Source organism: Cucumis melo, chromosome 1 (genome assembly GCF_025177605.1).
Source record: "Cucumis melo cultivar AY chromosome 1, USDA_Cmelo_AY_1.0, whole genome shotgun sequence".
Taxonomy (NCBI): domain Eukaryota; kingdom Viridiplantae; phylum Streptophyta; class Magnoliopsida; order Cucurbitales; family Cucurbitaceae; genus Cucumis; species Cucumis melo.
The window spans coordinates 17,908,205-17,924,408 of NC_066857.1; the positions used below are offsets into that span (position 1 = coordinate 17,908,205).

Consider the following 16,204-nt stretch of genomic DNA (forward strand, 5'->3'; position numbering starts at 1 on the left):
GTCAGAGTCAACTTTTTTTCTTTCGGTGGGTCACAATGATTCACCCTACATTTTCTTCTTCGTCCGATCTTTCTTTTCCTTGAGAATTCTCGGGTGAAACTTTCTTATAGAATTGGACAACTATAGTCTCAAAGGTCCGGAACTGGACTAAACTTTCCCTTTGCTAAAAAATAAATCTTGACGAAGGAGCCTCTAACATTATCGTCACTGCACCATGGTTTGTTTGAGCTACCTCCTCAAAATCTATCATGCTTACGATGCGTCTGGTTCTGTAGAAATGGTTGAGGAACTCCTTTTCTAGTTATTCTCAGCTGTCAATAACTTTTGGCTCCAGATCGGTGTACATTCGAAAGCATTTTCTTTCAGGCTTCGAACAAACTGCCTGACGAGCTGGTTTCCTCTTAATCTTGTATTCTCGCATGTTTTGACAAAGTGGGCAATGTGCTACTTTGAGTTGCCCTTTCCATCGAACTGCTGGAATTTCAAAGGTTGGTACCCAAGTAGCATTCTCAAGTTGTCAATTTTCTTGGTGTATGGCGTAGAGTACATGAAAGAAGTTTGGGGCGGTCCTCTATACTGGGCTCTAAATGAATTCGCGATCATATCCTGTAGTTGCTGAACTGAGAGATAAGTAATAAAAGCAGATTGTTGTTGTGATTAGTTTTCTTGCATCATATTCTTCCCTTCATCTCTAGCTTTAACAACGAGAGTTTGACTCGACTCAGCAATTTTACGAGTTCGCATCTACTCTCTCAAAGTTGTGACTTTGTGGTCTTGTTCCTCCACAACCTTTATCAGGTGGTTAATTTTCCTCTCCATCTCTACCATGGTAGCCTCGGCCATTATTTTAGCCATCAGGACAGACATCACCTCAGGGTGTGCTTTCTTCTTTGATTTGCTGGAGGTAAAATCAGAATTATCATACAAAGGATTGTCTTTGATGACAATCCCAACTTTAGGAGACTCCATCAATTGCTTAAGAATGCTTTACACGATGACATAATCTTGATCTTACTTCTGGGTGATTCCCTTAGAACGACTGCGGATGATGGGTCCTGTGTAAGCATCACTTGCAACAGAAGATTTGAATGCAATCTTCTTTGTTACCATTGATTTTTTGTAGATTTGGATGACGAGAGAGAGATGAGAAGTACAGAAGTAGAGATGTCCCATTGGGCATACAAATTTGTTCACATGAGATTTTTGGAGAAATTTAGTTTATGGAGTTGAACTTGTGTTGATATTGTATTTATGTTGATTTGATGCGATGTGGTTTGATTTCTAGAATTTAATCCTCTCATTCTCTCTCGGCTGGATGCTTACACTTGATTTTAGGAAGCGGAGCACGTGATGTTCTAAAGTTGGAGTCCTGGAAGAAAGTTTATATCTTCAAAAGAGCTTCAATCTTCGAGGGTGGTCGACGTTAGGAGTTGGGGAGTCTTCTAGCTCTAGGAAGAATTCTCTCTAGGCTTTTTAGAGTAAAAACCTTTTAGGAGAGAATTCCTCTATTTATAGAGTTTCCTTGTGGGCTTTTATGGACCTAGGCTTGGCCTGGTCCATGGACCTGACCTGTGGGCTCAATCACATGATTTGGGTCATATTTAACTTTGGGCTAAATTAAGCTTATTTTTTTTGTTCAATTGAATCTTAGCCCAAGTAAATAATATTTAATTGAACCAAAATAATTAATTTGATCTAGTTGTCATAATAAAGACATGTGACATTATTAAAATTAGTCAATTTGTCTTTAATTTAATTTCGGACACATGCCAATTTTTAGTTAATCCCAGATGCAATTATTTTATTAAATGACATGACAATTTGTGATTGGTTCAAAAATTTATTATTCAACAGTACTATTTAGCTCCACTTAATTTGAACTCGTTCTATGATGTTACGATTTTATTTGGTTATGTTTTAGGTTTTGAGCAATTGGAGGGTAGAACTCGTAGTTGATGTTGATTTCAAGCTTAATTGGGTAAAGTAAAAGTCATGCGACATAAACCGAAACATAAAAATGAGGGCTAAATAAGTTAATTTAGCTTCTGTCTTCCAGTGCTCCAACGCTCCACGATGTTGTAAGACAAAATGACGGGTTTTTGCGAATAGCACATGGTGTTGCGACACTTGACTACTTTAGTGCAATGACTAGACTCTAAACTTCGTTCTCACGCAATGGTCTATCAGTGTCGACCATGGTGTTGTCCTTAGCGTCAGACATAATAACATTTTTTATAAACCTTTTTCCATAATGTAGGTTATATCATCTCCGATCCTAACCGTTCTTAAGACTGTTTTATATAAAGTTTTCTCCCCTTTATTGTTTTCTATTTATAGACTTAATCATCTCTCTATTGCTCTATTTTTTGTAAATGGACTATATAAGGTACATTTTTCTAGCTTGGGTTGTTTAAGATTTGCTTTAATTCCATATATTTCTTATCTTTGAGCTAAGGTTCTAGGTTTTTGGTTTTCAATTTTGAATATAATGATTATAATTCATATTGTGGACGCTTTTAACTGCATGATGTTTGCTTAATTGTTATGTAAATTTTCTTTGTGTATCATGATAATTGTATGAAACAATAGGTTAGATTAGCTTTCTAGAAAATTTATATGAGCTTTGTTTTAATCAACTTAGAATTGAGCCATCGGATAATTAGCTAGATGCATGAAAATTAATAATAATTTAAATTTTGTATTTTCTTCATCGATTCAATTTGTATAAATTAACTACTTAAGACATATTAATTGCATTTCTTTAGTTGATTTGGTTAGATGAAAGCAATTTAGAATTTAGTGATGATAAAAGCATGATCGAATACATTGAATAAGAAATTTTATTAGACCCAAGGTAGATTCTTTTGACATTAGATTTAGTTCAATTTACGTTTATTTTTCAGTTTACTTTCGTTGTAATTAAAACAAACTCAACCCCCTGGTTACCTCGGGTTTAGAAACGATTTTACTTGAGAAACTAACGTGCTCCCTAAGTTCGACCCTGCTTGCCAGTAGTACTAGTTCTTTGTGTGTAAATTTAGTTGAATATTTGATCCAAATTTGGGTGACAAAATCCTTTCGATTAGTTTCTTGTCAAAATAATAATAATAATAATAATAAAGAAAAGAAATAATAAAAGAACAAGAAGAAGTACCACCGCCCGACCAACTTCTTGACTTCAAGCTTTGAAGAAGAAAAAAGTTGAGGTGACAAGGTTTTACACTTCCAGAAGTTTCAAGAATTTTATAAAGTCGTTCTAGAGCAATGTAACATATTTTACCTTTTTTTTTTTTTACTTAACAAGAACCTGTGAACTTTCAAGGAGCTATGAAAAACATAATTGTAAATGTGCTATGGATGAAGTGATGAAGAAGAACAACTTAGGGGAACTAGTCTCACTTTTGAATGGCTTAAGACCATTGATGAGAAATCTGTTTACAAAGTCAAAATGTATTCTAGAGGATAAGTGATAGTTGTAGAAATACAAGTTATTATCACCTTTTATGCAGAATAATAGAGCATTAATAATACCACGTAAAGGAGGATAACGAGTAGCACAATATGTCGAAATAGAAAAGATGTGTTATGTGAGTAGCAACAGGTAAAATGCGTGTTTATCTTTGTTTTTATTGTTTTAACGCTGGATTTTAGAGAAAAGAAGCAGATTAACGAAATGAAGGAGTACAAACAAGTGATCCAGGCTTGAGTCAACCAACCAAGCAACGAAAGAAAATGATGCTAGGCGATATGAATGATTAAAAGACAATAGTGGTTTATGAGACTGTTAGCTAAAGGACGAAAGGATGTCATTGAAATGTGTTATGCGAGCAGCAACAGGTAAAATGCTTGTTTATCTCTGTTTTTATTGTTTTAACGCTGGATTTTAGTGAAAATAAGCAGATTGATGTAATGAAGGAGAACAAACAAGTGATCCAGACTCGAGTCAACTAACTAGGCAACAAAAGAAAATGTTGCTAATGATTAAAAGACAAGAGTGGTTTGTGACACTATCAGCTAAAGGACTAAAGGATGTCTTCGACACTATACAACATTGATTTAGAGGTCAGAGAATCAGTGGTGCCTTAGAGCATGATAAGTCCTATCGACCCACACCTATAAATACATATCCATCTCCTTCATGTTCAAGTGTGAGAATCCAGTAAAAAATAAGTTCAACTTCATCCATACTTTTCTTCTCTACTTTGGCTGAGAGTTTAGAGTGAAAGATTTTTGGTGTCCACATTATGAATCAGTTTAGTATTGAGTAAGATTTCTGAAGACTCTATAGATAAACCTATCATCCACTAAAGTAGTTGATAAAACTAGGGAATTTGGTCAATCACATCCTTCTCAAGAGTTAAGAGTATCTCGACGTAGTAGGAAGGTTGTTCATCAGCCTAATCGTTGTCCGGTTTTATCCAAAGTCAAATCGTCATACTTGATGATGGTTTAGAGGATCCATTGACCTACAAACAGGCAATGAATGATGTAGATTATCTAACAGACATCAAGAAATGGCTAGCTAGGCAATTTCAAATAAAAGATTTAGAAAATGCACAATATGTTCTCATAATCCAAATTGTTCGAAACTGTAAGAATAGAACACTAGCTATGTCTTAAGCATCTTATGTAGACAAAATGTTGTCTATACATAAAATACAGAATTCCAAAAGGGTTTGTTGCATTAAAGATATGAAATTTAATTGTCAAAGGAATAATGTCTTAAGACACCTCAAGAGTTTAAGGATATTGGACATAATACTTTTATTTCCACTGTTGGGAGTTTGATGTACGTAATGTTGCATACTAGACCTGATATTGGCTACTTAGAAGGGAAATAGATTGCCATTAAGAATATCCTAAATTATTTTAGGAAAACAAAAGACTTCGTGCTCATGTATGGTACTAAGGATCTGATCCTTACTAGATACACTTAATATGATTTCCATATTGATAAAGATGCTAGAAGGTCTACATTGGAATCATTATGCACTCTTGTGGAGGAGTAGTGGTGTGAATAAGTGTAAAGTTAAATTGTACTATCTTATATGGGAAATTATACATCGTGATGATGTTGTAGTAACCCAGATACCTTTTAAGTAGAATATTGCTAATCCTTTTACAAAGACCCTCACGATTAAAATGTTTGAAGGTCACCTAAAGAGTTTACGTCTACAAAGTTTGTTAACTAGATCAAGTAGGAGAATGTAATGTTTAGGTAGATGCCCTAGTTTATTGTATTCATATCTTTATTGTACTCATATATATTATTCTTTCATGGTTAAATTCAACGTTCTTTTATCCCACTAGGAGTTTTAGTCCAAGTGAGAGTTTGTTGGAATTTGGGTCCTAAAACTTGTAGTTTGTAGTTCAAAATCATATTCTATTCAATAAAGTGGTTATTGAGAAATAAAGTAATTATTGAGGAATTATTAGTGAAGGTGAATACTATAATCTTGAATCTAATAAACGAAGGTTCTAAGACTATCTTGAGTAAAACTTGAACTTTATGTAGATACATAAAGGTGGATTAAGTTTGAGTATATAACCTAAATGATATATAGTATATGAATAAGGTTGGGCACCTTATTCTAGGGACATTATGATTGTGACTCGCTTTGTAGTTAGTACAAATAATGTGATCCTAAATCGTTTATTAGGAGACGTAAAAGTAGGGACATTCTATGTAAAAAGTTCAGATAAGACTGGAATCATGAAATAGTCACTTTTACGTCATAACACCGTCGATTGTATAAAACTGACTATTTTGATTATTGATGATCTTGATAACTTAGTTTTAATCTTGAGTTAACTGTAAACTTCTATTCACACGAAATTATCCTTAGATCTGAATAGGTAAGAGCAGCTCAACAATTCTGGTTCAATTATAAAGCCTCAAATTTCAGAGGTAAGACCAGGTGGATAGTTAGAGACATAGGATGCAAGACAAAATTTACTCTTACCCATCATAGGGTTAGTACATAGGTTGTTTCTTTAAGGACTCAATCCAACTCTTCAACAAGGGGCCCCACCATCTTATTGGTTCAAGAGGGATTCGATTTATAGGTTGGACCTTAAACCAAATTGATCAATAGTGGATCCGTGGGCCTTAAAGAACAAGATGTAATCTTGAGGGTAAAATGGTATTTTAACCTAACCAAGGCTACGAACAACCTATGAAGAACTAAGTTATTAATCATGATTATATTAGATGGACACAAATATATTTATAGTGAGGGTAGTGCAACTATAGAACTTTAGTAGAATGAATTGTTAATTAACGAACATTGATTAGCTTGGTCTAAAAAGATTTAGCTAGTTAATCTCAGATCGTTGGTGCCCATGATGTATAGGTCCATTAGGTTTCCCTGCTAGCTCATATGAAATAAACTTATAATAGTATGATGGACTAGTTCGAATTGTTTAAATTAGTCAAAGGAGAGAGGAACCGACAAGTATATATGATATTACTGTTGGTTATCAGTTTTGAGATAGAGCTATATGAATACAAATTCATATTCAAAAGCCTGAAAGTTATGGAAATGGTCTATGTTGAGAAAAGTTAATGAGTTGACTTTTGACTTTGAAAAGTCAAACTCCGACCGATAATATATTCAAATGTGACTTGATTTAAAAAAAAAATAATGTGGATTCATGCTAGAGAGGTCAAAATTAGTTTAGGAGGGAAAAATGGTAAAAATTCAAAATGTTGACTTTTGACTTGAATGGTGAAATGACCACTTTGTCCATTGAAATATCCCATTTTCTTGGATAATCCCATTAACTCTTAGTGGAATTAATGGCTACATGAGATATAAACAACTAGCCCACTAAATTCCACTAATGGTTAGTGGAATGTGAGATGTTTAGTTTTGGTGAACTAATTACATGCATTTTTCCATGTAATTAGGTTATTTAAAGGCTTCTTTTGAAATGTAAAAAGACTTTTGGCGCATTTTTATTACTTCTTAAAAGTTTCACCAAAATTTGAAATTGTAAACCACACCTCTTAAGTAATTTTGATTACTTCTCTTCGAAATTTCCATCTCTCTCTCTGACAAATCCTTCCCCATCGGGTCCCATAACTTCGTTTTAAGTGTGGAGAATAGTGAGTCAGCTCTAGTGATGGTCTGATTTGAGATCGAGGGAAAGATTACAAGTGAACGGAACTATGAAGGTATGGTTTCTTAAAATTACCCTAATTAACTTTTAGTGTAGTTGTGTTACTTTCCAAAATCCAACCGTTCATTTGTAAAAAAAACATTCCTTGTTAGCAATATATAAATTTAATTTGTCTTCCAATGGTACCTTAAGTTTTTGGGGTGAATTAGTGATTTCAGATGGTATCAAAGTATGTGGTCTAGGGAGGTTCCCTAGACAATAATTGTTCTCTATATTATTGTTTCCTCTCCAATTAAATTTAAATTCTAATTAAATTTAAATTCTACTTGTTGGGCCATTTAAATAAATTTCAAGCCCACAAGTGAGGGAAAATATTAGTAATATATAAGGACAATTATAATAGACAACAATTCTAGAGATAATTATTAAGTATATAGCAACATTTTTTAAAAAAATGCAAATATAGCAAAGTCTATAAATGATAGACTTCAGTCGGTGATAGACTCTTTTGGTTTATCGGTGATAGACCGATATTTGCTATATGGTCTATCAAAGAGGCTCCTATCATTGATAGACTTTGATAAATTTTGCTATATTTGCATTTTTTTAAAAATTTTTTGATATATACTTAAGTATTTTGAATCTAATTGTTATATTTACAACTATCTTAAACTATATTTAAATGAGTAATTATAATAGGTACCAAGTTTAGGAATAATAATTAAGTGTATAGTAACATTTTTAAAAATTGCAAATATAGTAAAGTCTATCACTGATAGACTTCTATTGTTTAGGACATTGATAGACTTTATTAAATTTGTAATTTTTTAAAATGTTATATATTCTAATATTTTGAATCTAATTTTTATATTTGCAACTATCCCCAATTAAATTTGCTTTTGTACACTTGCTTAAACTTTAAAGTGAATTGGTGGTTTAAGGCCCACGACGAAAAAATAATCAAGGATAATTTGCATAAATGTAGCAAAAGCCAATGAAGCCGGTAAAATATTTTCATAATTTCATAGTTTGCCCTTAAATATTGTGGACGATTCATCACCACTTCTCTTTCCTTCTTCGCGATTTATTCATCTTATTTTCCAGATTTTTTCATCTCCTCTTCTAGACTTTCTTTCTTATATTTTCAAACGATTTATTCTTCTATATAAATCTCATATTTCATCTTTCACCATTTTCAACACGATTCTTTGTAGTTACTTCATCTTTATCATATTATATACAAAAATATCAAGATCGTTTAAATATCATTTTGACATGATCTAAACGATTCTTTACCATTGTCAACATGATCATTTAAATATGAATCTCATTTTCCATCGTTTAAAAAGAACTACACGATTGTGTTGATATGATGTAAACGATCGCTTACCATAGTCAACACGATTGTTTTGCATGGTCAACATGAACGTTGGATTTGAAGTTTTTAATGATAATTTACATTGAACTACACGACCGCTTACAATAATCAACACAATTGTTTTCCATAATTAATACGATCGTTTGTCATGGTCAACACAATTGTTAAATTTAATGCCCTTTTCCCCCATTGTTAAAAAAGAACTACATAATCGTATATCATGACTGTAGTATACAATAGTTCAGAATAAGATTACTCACGTGCGTGTGTGATTAATTAATCACATGTTGAGTAGGAAATTTTTTGTATATTTTCTATGTGGGCCTGTGAGTTTTTTTCGTTTTTACAATTGTTTTATACAATGTAAACATTTTTGAAAGAACGCCAATAATATATATATATATATATATATATATGTATGTATTTCTCTTTTTGAAAAAAAAAATCTCTTTATTTAGCTTAACATTGGAACAAGGGGAAAAATGGAATAAAGTAAACCAAGAATATATGTGTACTAGATGCCCTCAAAGTTAAGCTATCGAAAGGTCGAACAATTAATATTGTTCAATCATTTTCTTTTCTTTGTTTCTTAATTTCTGTCTTTTTTTTTTTATTTTATAACTTAATGGGTTTAATATTTGATCAATTGAATTTCATACTATAAATCTACATTTAACTCTTGCAAATTCTCCCTAGAAGAGAATTGTATATTATCTCTCTTAATAATTAAGAGTTTTAAGTAATGAAATCATAGTGATTTAAGAATCATGAGTTGAGATGTTTATTTGATATGGTTCAAATATAATAAATCATTTCCGCTTAATGTGATTTTCCCCGACAAGAATCTAAAATTTACCTCACAAGTTCTATTACCTAAATTTTGTTGTTTTAACCTTTTTTTTTCTCCTAATTATGTCTTTAGATTCTTAATTAAATTTAAGGAACATATAAGGAATTTTTGGAGAATAATACTTTCTAATTTTTCAAAATATAGTGAAAAGTTAGATTAGACATCTATTGTCTTAAACTGCTCTTAGAATAACATTCTCTACAAATTAACACAAGTCCTTTCATGTTTTATCTTTACTCACATGTTTTTTTAAGTAAAATTCTGATCAGTTGGTCATCGAAAATATAATTGTTCCAAATTGAGTATGTTTTTTAAATTACCAATTCAACCCAAAAGCTAGCTTAAGCTTATGGGTGGAGCCAATTTAATATAATGTCTAACCTGTTTCCCTATGAAATTCCTATGATTGAAAGAAAGAAAATGCACTTTGTAATCGGTAATAGTACTAACTTTCGGTCTTTGTAAGTCTTTTTTAGTCATACTTCATATCCTTAAAATCTCTTTTATTTGGATGTAATCTCAGTTCATTTATATACACCTCTCTTAGACTCAAGCACTTCAATATAATTCCACAAATGATGATCAATCGACAAACTTATTTGCAAGACCAAGTGATGAAACAAATTTCAGTTAGATTATTTTCAAGAACCTTTGGCAATCTAGCATTCCGAAAAAAATGCAAGTTCTTCATCTAGTCGCAACTTCTACAAAATTGTCTCAATACTGCTGAGAGGATCCAAAAAAGATTCCCAAATTGCTGTCTCAATCCAAGTTGGTATTACTTATGCAAAACACATTCAGAAGACCTGGAACAGGGTATGTGCTGTGCTAAACTAGAGCCTTCCCTCACATACGTTAAGTTGTTCTATAAAAATATGTGGAGTTTAAATGTGGAGAGCCGAAGAGGGACCATAAAGTTCAACACTATTGCTACAACTTTGTGGATCATATGGCTCGAAAGAAGCAATAGGATCTTCAAAAGCCTTGACATAAATGATACTAATATTTGGGATGATATTTGCGCTCTCGCGGGTTTATGGACTAGCATATCAAATATTTTTTCCGATTATAGTGCTAGCTCGATTGCTTTAAATATTAACATTTTTGTATAACTTCTTATGGGTTTATCTCTAGCACCCCTTACGCTCTTGGCTTCCTATAATATTATCTGTTTTTATTAATGAAAGGGAGATGTCTGGGTGCATCCAACTGATCGACCCATATCTTTTTTCAACAAAAAGAAAAAAGAAAAAAGAAGTATATGTGATAGTTCAAATACTTAAATCCGTATTGTACAAAACAAATTATGTTAAATGCAAATGAAATTATATTAAAATAGATTGTTGGTTGTACACTTTTTATTGAGAGAAAGTTCATTTAAAAGATATAAAACTTGTACATTAGAATGTCTATGAATACACCTAGGCCAAGTGAGCCACTTGTGTTTGATGAGAGATTGAAAGAGAATAGTGGTAGTGGTAGGCAAGTTCTTCATTGAAGCTTCAGATACTTTAACAGCCTAACAAAAAAAAAAAAAAAGATATCAATCATGGCAAAGTGAAGAACACATCTCAACATAAAAACTTTCGACTTATTCAAGAAAATTGAATGTTGATTTTTCTTTCATTGTCCTATTTGAGATATTTAACTCATCAAATTTAAATGTAGTTTTCTTCAAATTATTAGTCCTACAACCTAAAGTAATGGGGAAAAAAGCTTAAAGCAAGTGACGGTTAAATCATTGAAACATAGTTGGATGTTGCATGTGTTCCAACCGATGCTCTTCTGTTTTTTAAACCTTTATATAGTTTAGTTTCATGTCTTTCATTTTAATTCAGTAGTTTAGAGGAAGGAATCGTGTTAATTACTATTAAACTAAACATACTTTTATTATAATAAGTCATAAATTTTGTGTTAATTCAGCATTATATGGAGTTAATGTAATTAAATTTATCACGATTATGAACTTTTATTTCTTTTGTAATTCTAGAATTGAAAGTAGATTATATTTTGATCTTTAATTTATTTAGTGCTCTAACGTTTTTGTATGATAATTAAATGTTTATCTTTTTCTTTTTGGTTGGAATTTTCCCATAAGGTTATGCATTTTTTGGGTTATATATATATTTCAATTTTTGTTGGTTAAAGATAACCATCCCCAAGTTATGTTGAACTATTAAAGATATTAGGAGGCTGTCAATCTCGCCAAGATGTTCCATTGCATCGATTATCTCTTCATCTCTCTTGTTTTGTGAATATATTTAGAAAAAACAACAAAATTGTTGAACTCTTGTTTGTTTATTAACTTATATGTTGATCAAGTTAAAATGTTTAATTTTGTTGGATTGAAAATTATAGGAAAATGTAAGTAATTGGGTTAATTATTCTTGAATAAATTTTATCTAAACTTCAAGTTCATTTGGGTTGACTTAATTTTTTTTTTCAAAAAACTTGTTTTATTAATTTTTTTTGTAAAATTTATTATCCAATTGGAATTTTCTTAAAAAATAACTTATTTGAAAATTAAACATTTGAAATTGTACTCCAAACACAGGCATGTAATTTCTATCTATTTAAAAACTTAAAACTTAAATAATTTATACTTACTCAAAACTAATTAATAATTATATACTTACAAGATTAATTCTGACCACCAAACTAGCTAGCCAATAAATTTCAATAAACTCAACCAACAAATTATTAGTCAAAGTCTCACAAATATTCACTAACCATATAAAGAAAATCTAAACCCTAATCACAAAACTACAAAACCAAGCACATAAAACTCACCTAAACTGGTTCCAAAATACAAAAATCTCCAAATCCAACCAAAGAATATTCAACAAGATAGCAAGGAACTAGTGCCCAAAAACCAAATTATGATGCCTATCTTCAGCTACAATAGTTTAAAATATTAAAAACTATGGTTGAGATATATATATAGTTTAAAAATTAATATCATGCAAGCCCAAATTACTATAGAGTATCAAAATGAAATAACTTGATTAAAGTATATATTTTCATTGAAAGAGACTTCCTCAACACGTAGTTTAAAGAAAACTTACTTAATTGTATTTAATAATTATTAAATGACGTATATATTTCGAATCACCATCCAGTAATCGAAAAAGAAAAGAAGAAAAGAACATCATCTTTTGAGTTCAAATATGTTTCTTATTATTCATCATCTTCACTAACCTCAACTCTTCATCTCGATTGCTAGTGCCTCGGTAATTGGGAATAGGAACACGACCGGACTCGATCTGCCGGAGATCTTCCAAGAGTATCTCATAGTGTCTTTGAACTTCATCGGCCGACTTCCCACCGACCGCGGTGGCAATATTTTGCCATCTCTCAGGCGTATCTTTGTCGTACAATGCCAATGCTTTCTCGAACAGCTTGTTTTGCTTTGGTGTCCACGTCGTCTCCGGTCGTTGCTGCTTCAAAGAGCTCGAAGCCATTGGATAAAAAGGGATTTTTTTTTTTTATTTTTTGGGAGATGTAAAGAAGAAATGAGAGAGATCTATATATGAAATATAGGAAGCAAGTTGGAAGAATATGTGTGTCGGCGAAAGAAGAAAGAGAGAGGAGGATATGAATGCGATTGGTTTCCCTTTCAGCCACAAGTGTGGAGATATAAAGTGAAGAATCATTGTTAAAGTTGAAAAGGGTGTTTGATTTTTCTTTTCTATTACCTTTTCTCTTGATAGGATTGCTTCGTTAAGGTCCTTAATAGCAGGTTTCTTAATACTAAGATTCCACCCATTTTCATTCATCTTCTTTATAAAAGAGAAATTATATATTTAAAAATATATATGTTTTTTTTTTTTAAATCAATAACATAAAAAAATGTTTATGCTAATAAATGAAGGTAAGTTTAATATTATATTATGTCATTTAACAATATTTTATAGAAACATAGATATTTTCTAGCATTGAATTTTAATTTAGTGGTTCAAGTTTAGTCCATAAATTTTAACCTTGAAATTGAATGTCAATCGATAACCCTTTAGAAAATGTTTAGGTTTCTAAAAATTTTCAAGAAGTAGCAAATCTGAGGAAATAACGGCCACTGAAGAAGGAGTTGCTGTCAAAAAAGATACCCCTCATAATTAATCCTTCCAATAGAAATATTACAGAGTTAGAAGAAACCTGCTTGTTTCAGTGGAAATCAATTGCCATCCTTCAACACCAAGGAAAAGAAAGAGAGATTTAAATTTGACGGTGGATCTTGGGCATCTATTTCCTTTAAGAAACTTGGCTAGCACAGAAGATGTATTGGCCAAAGTTGACAAATATGGTCTACAAACGCAAGGCAAACTACAGAAACTTTTGCATCCTTAATTGATATTGTTAAGCAAACTGGTCCCACGTGATTATTTCTCTTAACAACCAGCTTAAGATTCTTCCCTTAAAAATAGGATTTTGTTGAACTGATAAAGTGGACCCAAGTGGTTAAGATTATTTACAAATTAGTTATTTCTTAAGGAACTATCATCAAGTACAAATAGTGAAGTTTACCAAGCTTCCGTGCGTGTTTTTTTGTTGAACTCTGAAAACAAAGAAACGGGGATAGAGAAGCTCTACAAAGTCGACGTTGAAAACACCCTCAACCAGTGCCACCATTGAGGGAGAGCTTTATGTCGTTTATTATATAGTTATGATCATTGTGATATTTCATAATTTAATTATGTATTGGACAATCCGAAAAACAACACATAAGCAAAGGATTATAGTGTTGTTTCTCCAGACATAACTATGCATTCAACTGTCGTTGTAGTTGTTATTAATACAAATCTCTATCCCGGGAAAACTGCCCCCCAGATGTAGATGCAAATTCATCGAACTGGGTTAACAAACCTCGTTGTGTTATATTGCATATCTATCTCCTTTGCACTCTACTCTTAACATAACTGAAACTACATTTGTTGCATATCTCAACAACCGTTCATATTTCAATTGGTATCAGAGCAGAGTTCAGTATTTGATCCCTGATGGACGGTATCCGAGAGGGAAACTCAACTAGCAGACCTCCTGTAACGACCCAACTTTTAAACTAAGTTAAGGTCATTACTAAAAAAACAAAACATCAAAAGACACCTTTTGAAAAGAGGATAACTAAAATCTTTATAAAATTAATATCAAAATGTTCACGACAAACATAAGATTTTCAAAATTAACAAAAATAATTTGAAAACGTGACCCGTGGGTTCTAACAATTTTAAAGAACTAAAACAAATAAATAGAATAAAATCTTTAAGTAAAGTGGTTAAAATTTAAAATTACTAAAAGACATATAAATGAGTGCGGAAGCTAAACTGTATTTCTATATGGCATGCCACGGATCCCTCGCTGTCGCTTGCCAGCTTCTTAAGTTCTTTACCTTAGCCTGAAATATTAAACATAGGAAAGAGTGAGTATATAAATATACTCAGTAAGGGACCCACTACTAGTCCCGCTAGGTGATCTATTAACTTTTCGTTAGAAACATAATCATAACGTTGTGTGTCCAGTGGAGCACACCTGAGTGAGTGAGACCTTACGAACACCCCTAAATCGTGCGAATCATCCCGGAGGAACACCCCTAGTCGTGCGAGTGATCGCAGGTACACACTTTATAAACATATATGTAATACGTAGGTACACCCCTAATCGTGCGAGTGATTCCGTCGGAACACCCCTAGTCATGCGAGTGATCTCGTATACACTCCATGAACATATATGTAATACGTAGGTACACCCCTAATCGTGCGAGTGATCCCGTCGGAATACCCCTAGTCGTGCGAGTGACCCCGTATACACAATATAACTGTCCTCTAACCATGCATGTGATCCGTAGGTACACTCCTAAATCGTGCGAGTGATTCCGTAGGAATATCCCTAGTCGTGCGAGTGACCCCATAGATAGAACCACAATACAGGTGGGTAAAAAGCTTAATAGACAAAGTTAACAGACACACCACAATCCAAGCATGTAACATCATCATAAACATGATAACATGGCATGAATATTAATCTTAACATCCTTAATCATGTGATTAATATATCATGCATCAACATAAACATCAACAGTCGTCAACAACATACTACCGGTCATTAACATAACATTAGTCATCAACATCAATCATAAATACAATGACAATCATTATCAATAACATCAAGTTATGCATTTTAGCTACCATCAATACATAATCATAATTACATGCGGTCTCTTAAATTCAGTTCCACTACAACAAATCTGACCTTTAATGACGGTTTAAAACCGACATTAAAGGGCTTTAATGTCATTTGACAATCGACATCTTTGCGAGCGTTATTAAAGGCCTTTAATGTCGGTTGGGCTTTAATGTCGGTTTAAAAACGACATTAAAGGCCTCTTTAATGTCGGTTTAAAAACGACATTAAAGGCCTTTAATGTCAGTTCTCAACCGACATCTTTGATAGTGTTATTGAAGCCCTTTAATTTCGACTGGGCTATGATGTCGTTTTAAAACTGACATTAAAGAGGTCAATAATGTCAGCTTAAAACCGACATTAAAGGCTTGTTTTTGTCCATTTTTAGAAATTTATATTTATTTAATTGTTGTATTATTGTCCATTTTTTATAAACCAACATTGAATCCATATAGATAAATATTTTTTTCTCGCTCCAACAAATTAATAAAATTAATATTATTTTAGAAACTATAATATTTATCTTTTAAATTTGTATACACAAATGAAAACTTAATATTGTGTTTATATATACATTCTACAATAATACATGAAACAAGATCCTAATACAAGACTTAAATAAGAAATCCTAAACGTCTTCTCAGTCTTTAACCTTTAACGATTGCCTGGCTATGTACACA

The 16,204-nt window shown here is 32.1% G+C and overlaps 1 protein-coding gene across 1 annotated transcript; it reads right to left on the reverse strand.

Annotated features, from left to right (window-relative positions):
* Window positions 1-10,654: 10,654 nt before the first annotated feature.
* Window positions 10,655-12,951, reverse strand: LOC103489572 (protein RADIALIS-like 3). Its single transcript, XM_008448801.3, has 2 exons — window positions 12,549-12,951; window positions 10,655-10,869 (listed from the first exon to the last, which is right to left on the reverse strand). Exons 1-2 carry the CDS (start codon window positions 12,809-12,811, stop codon window positions 10,842-10,844), a joined length of 291 nt encoding a protein of 96 aa, XP_008447023.1. The 5' UTR covers window positions 12,812-12,951; the 3' UTR covers window positions 10,655-10,841.
* Between the last annotated feature and the right edge of the window lie 3,253 nt (window positions 12,952-16,204).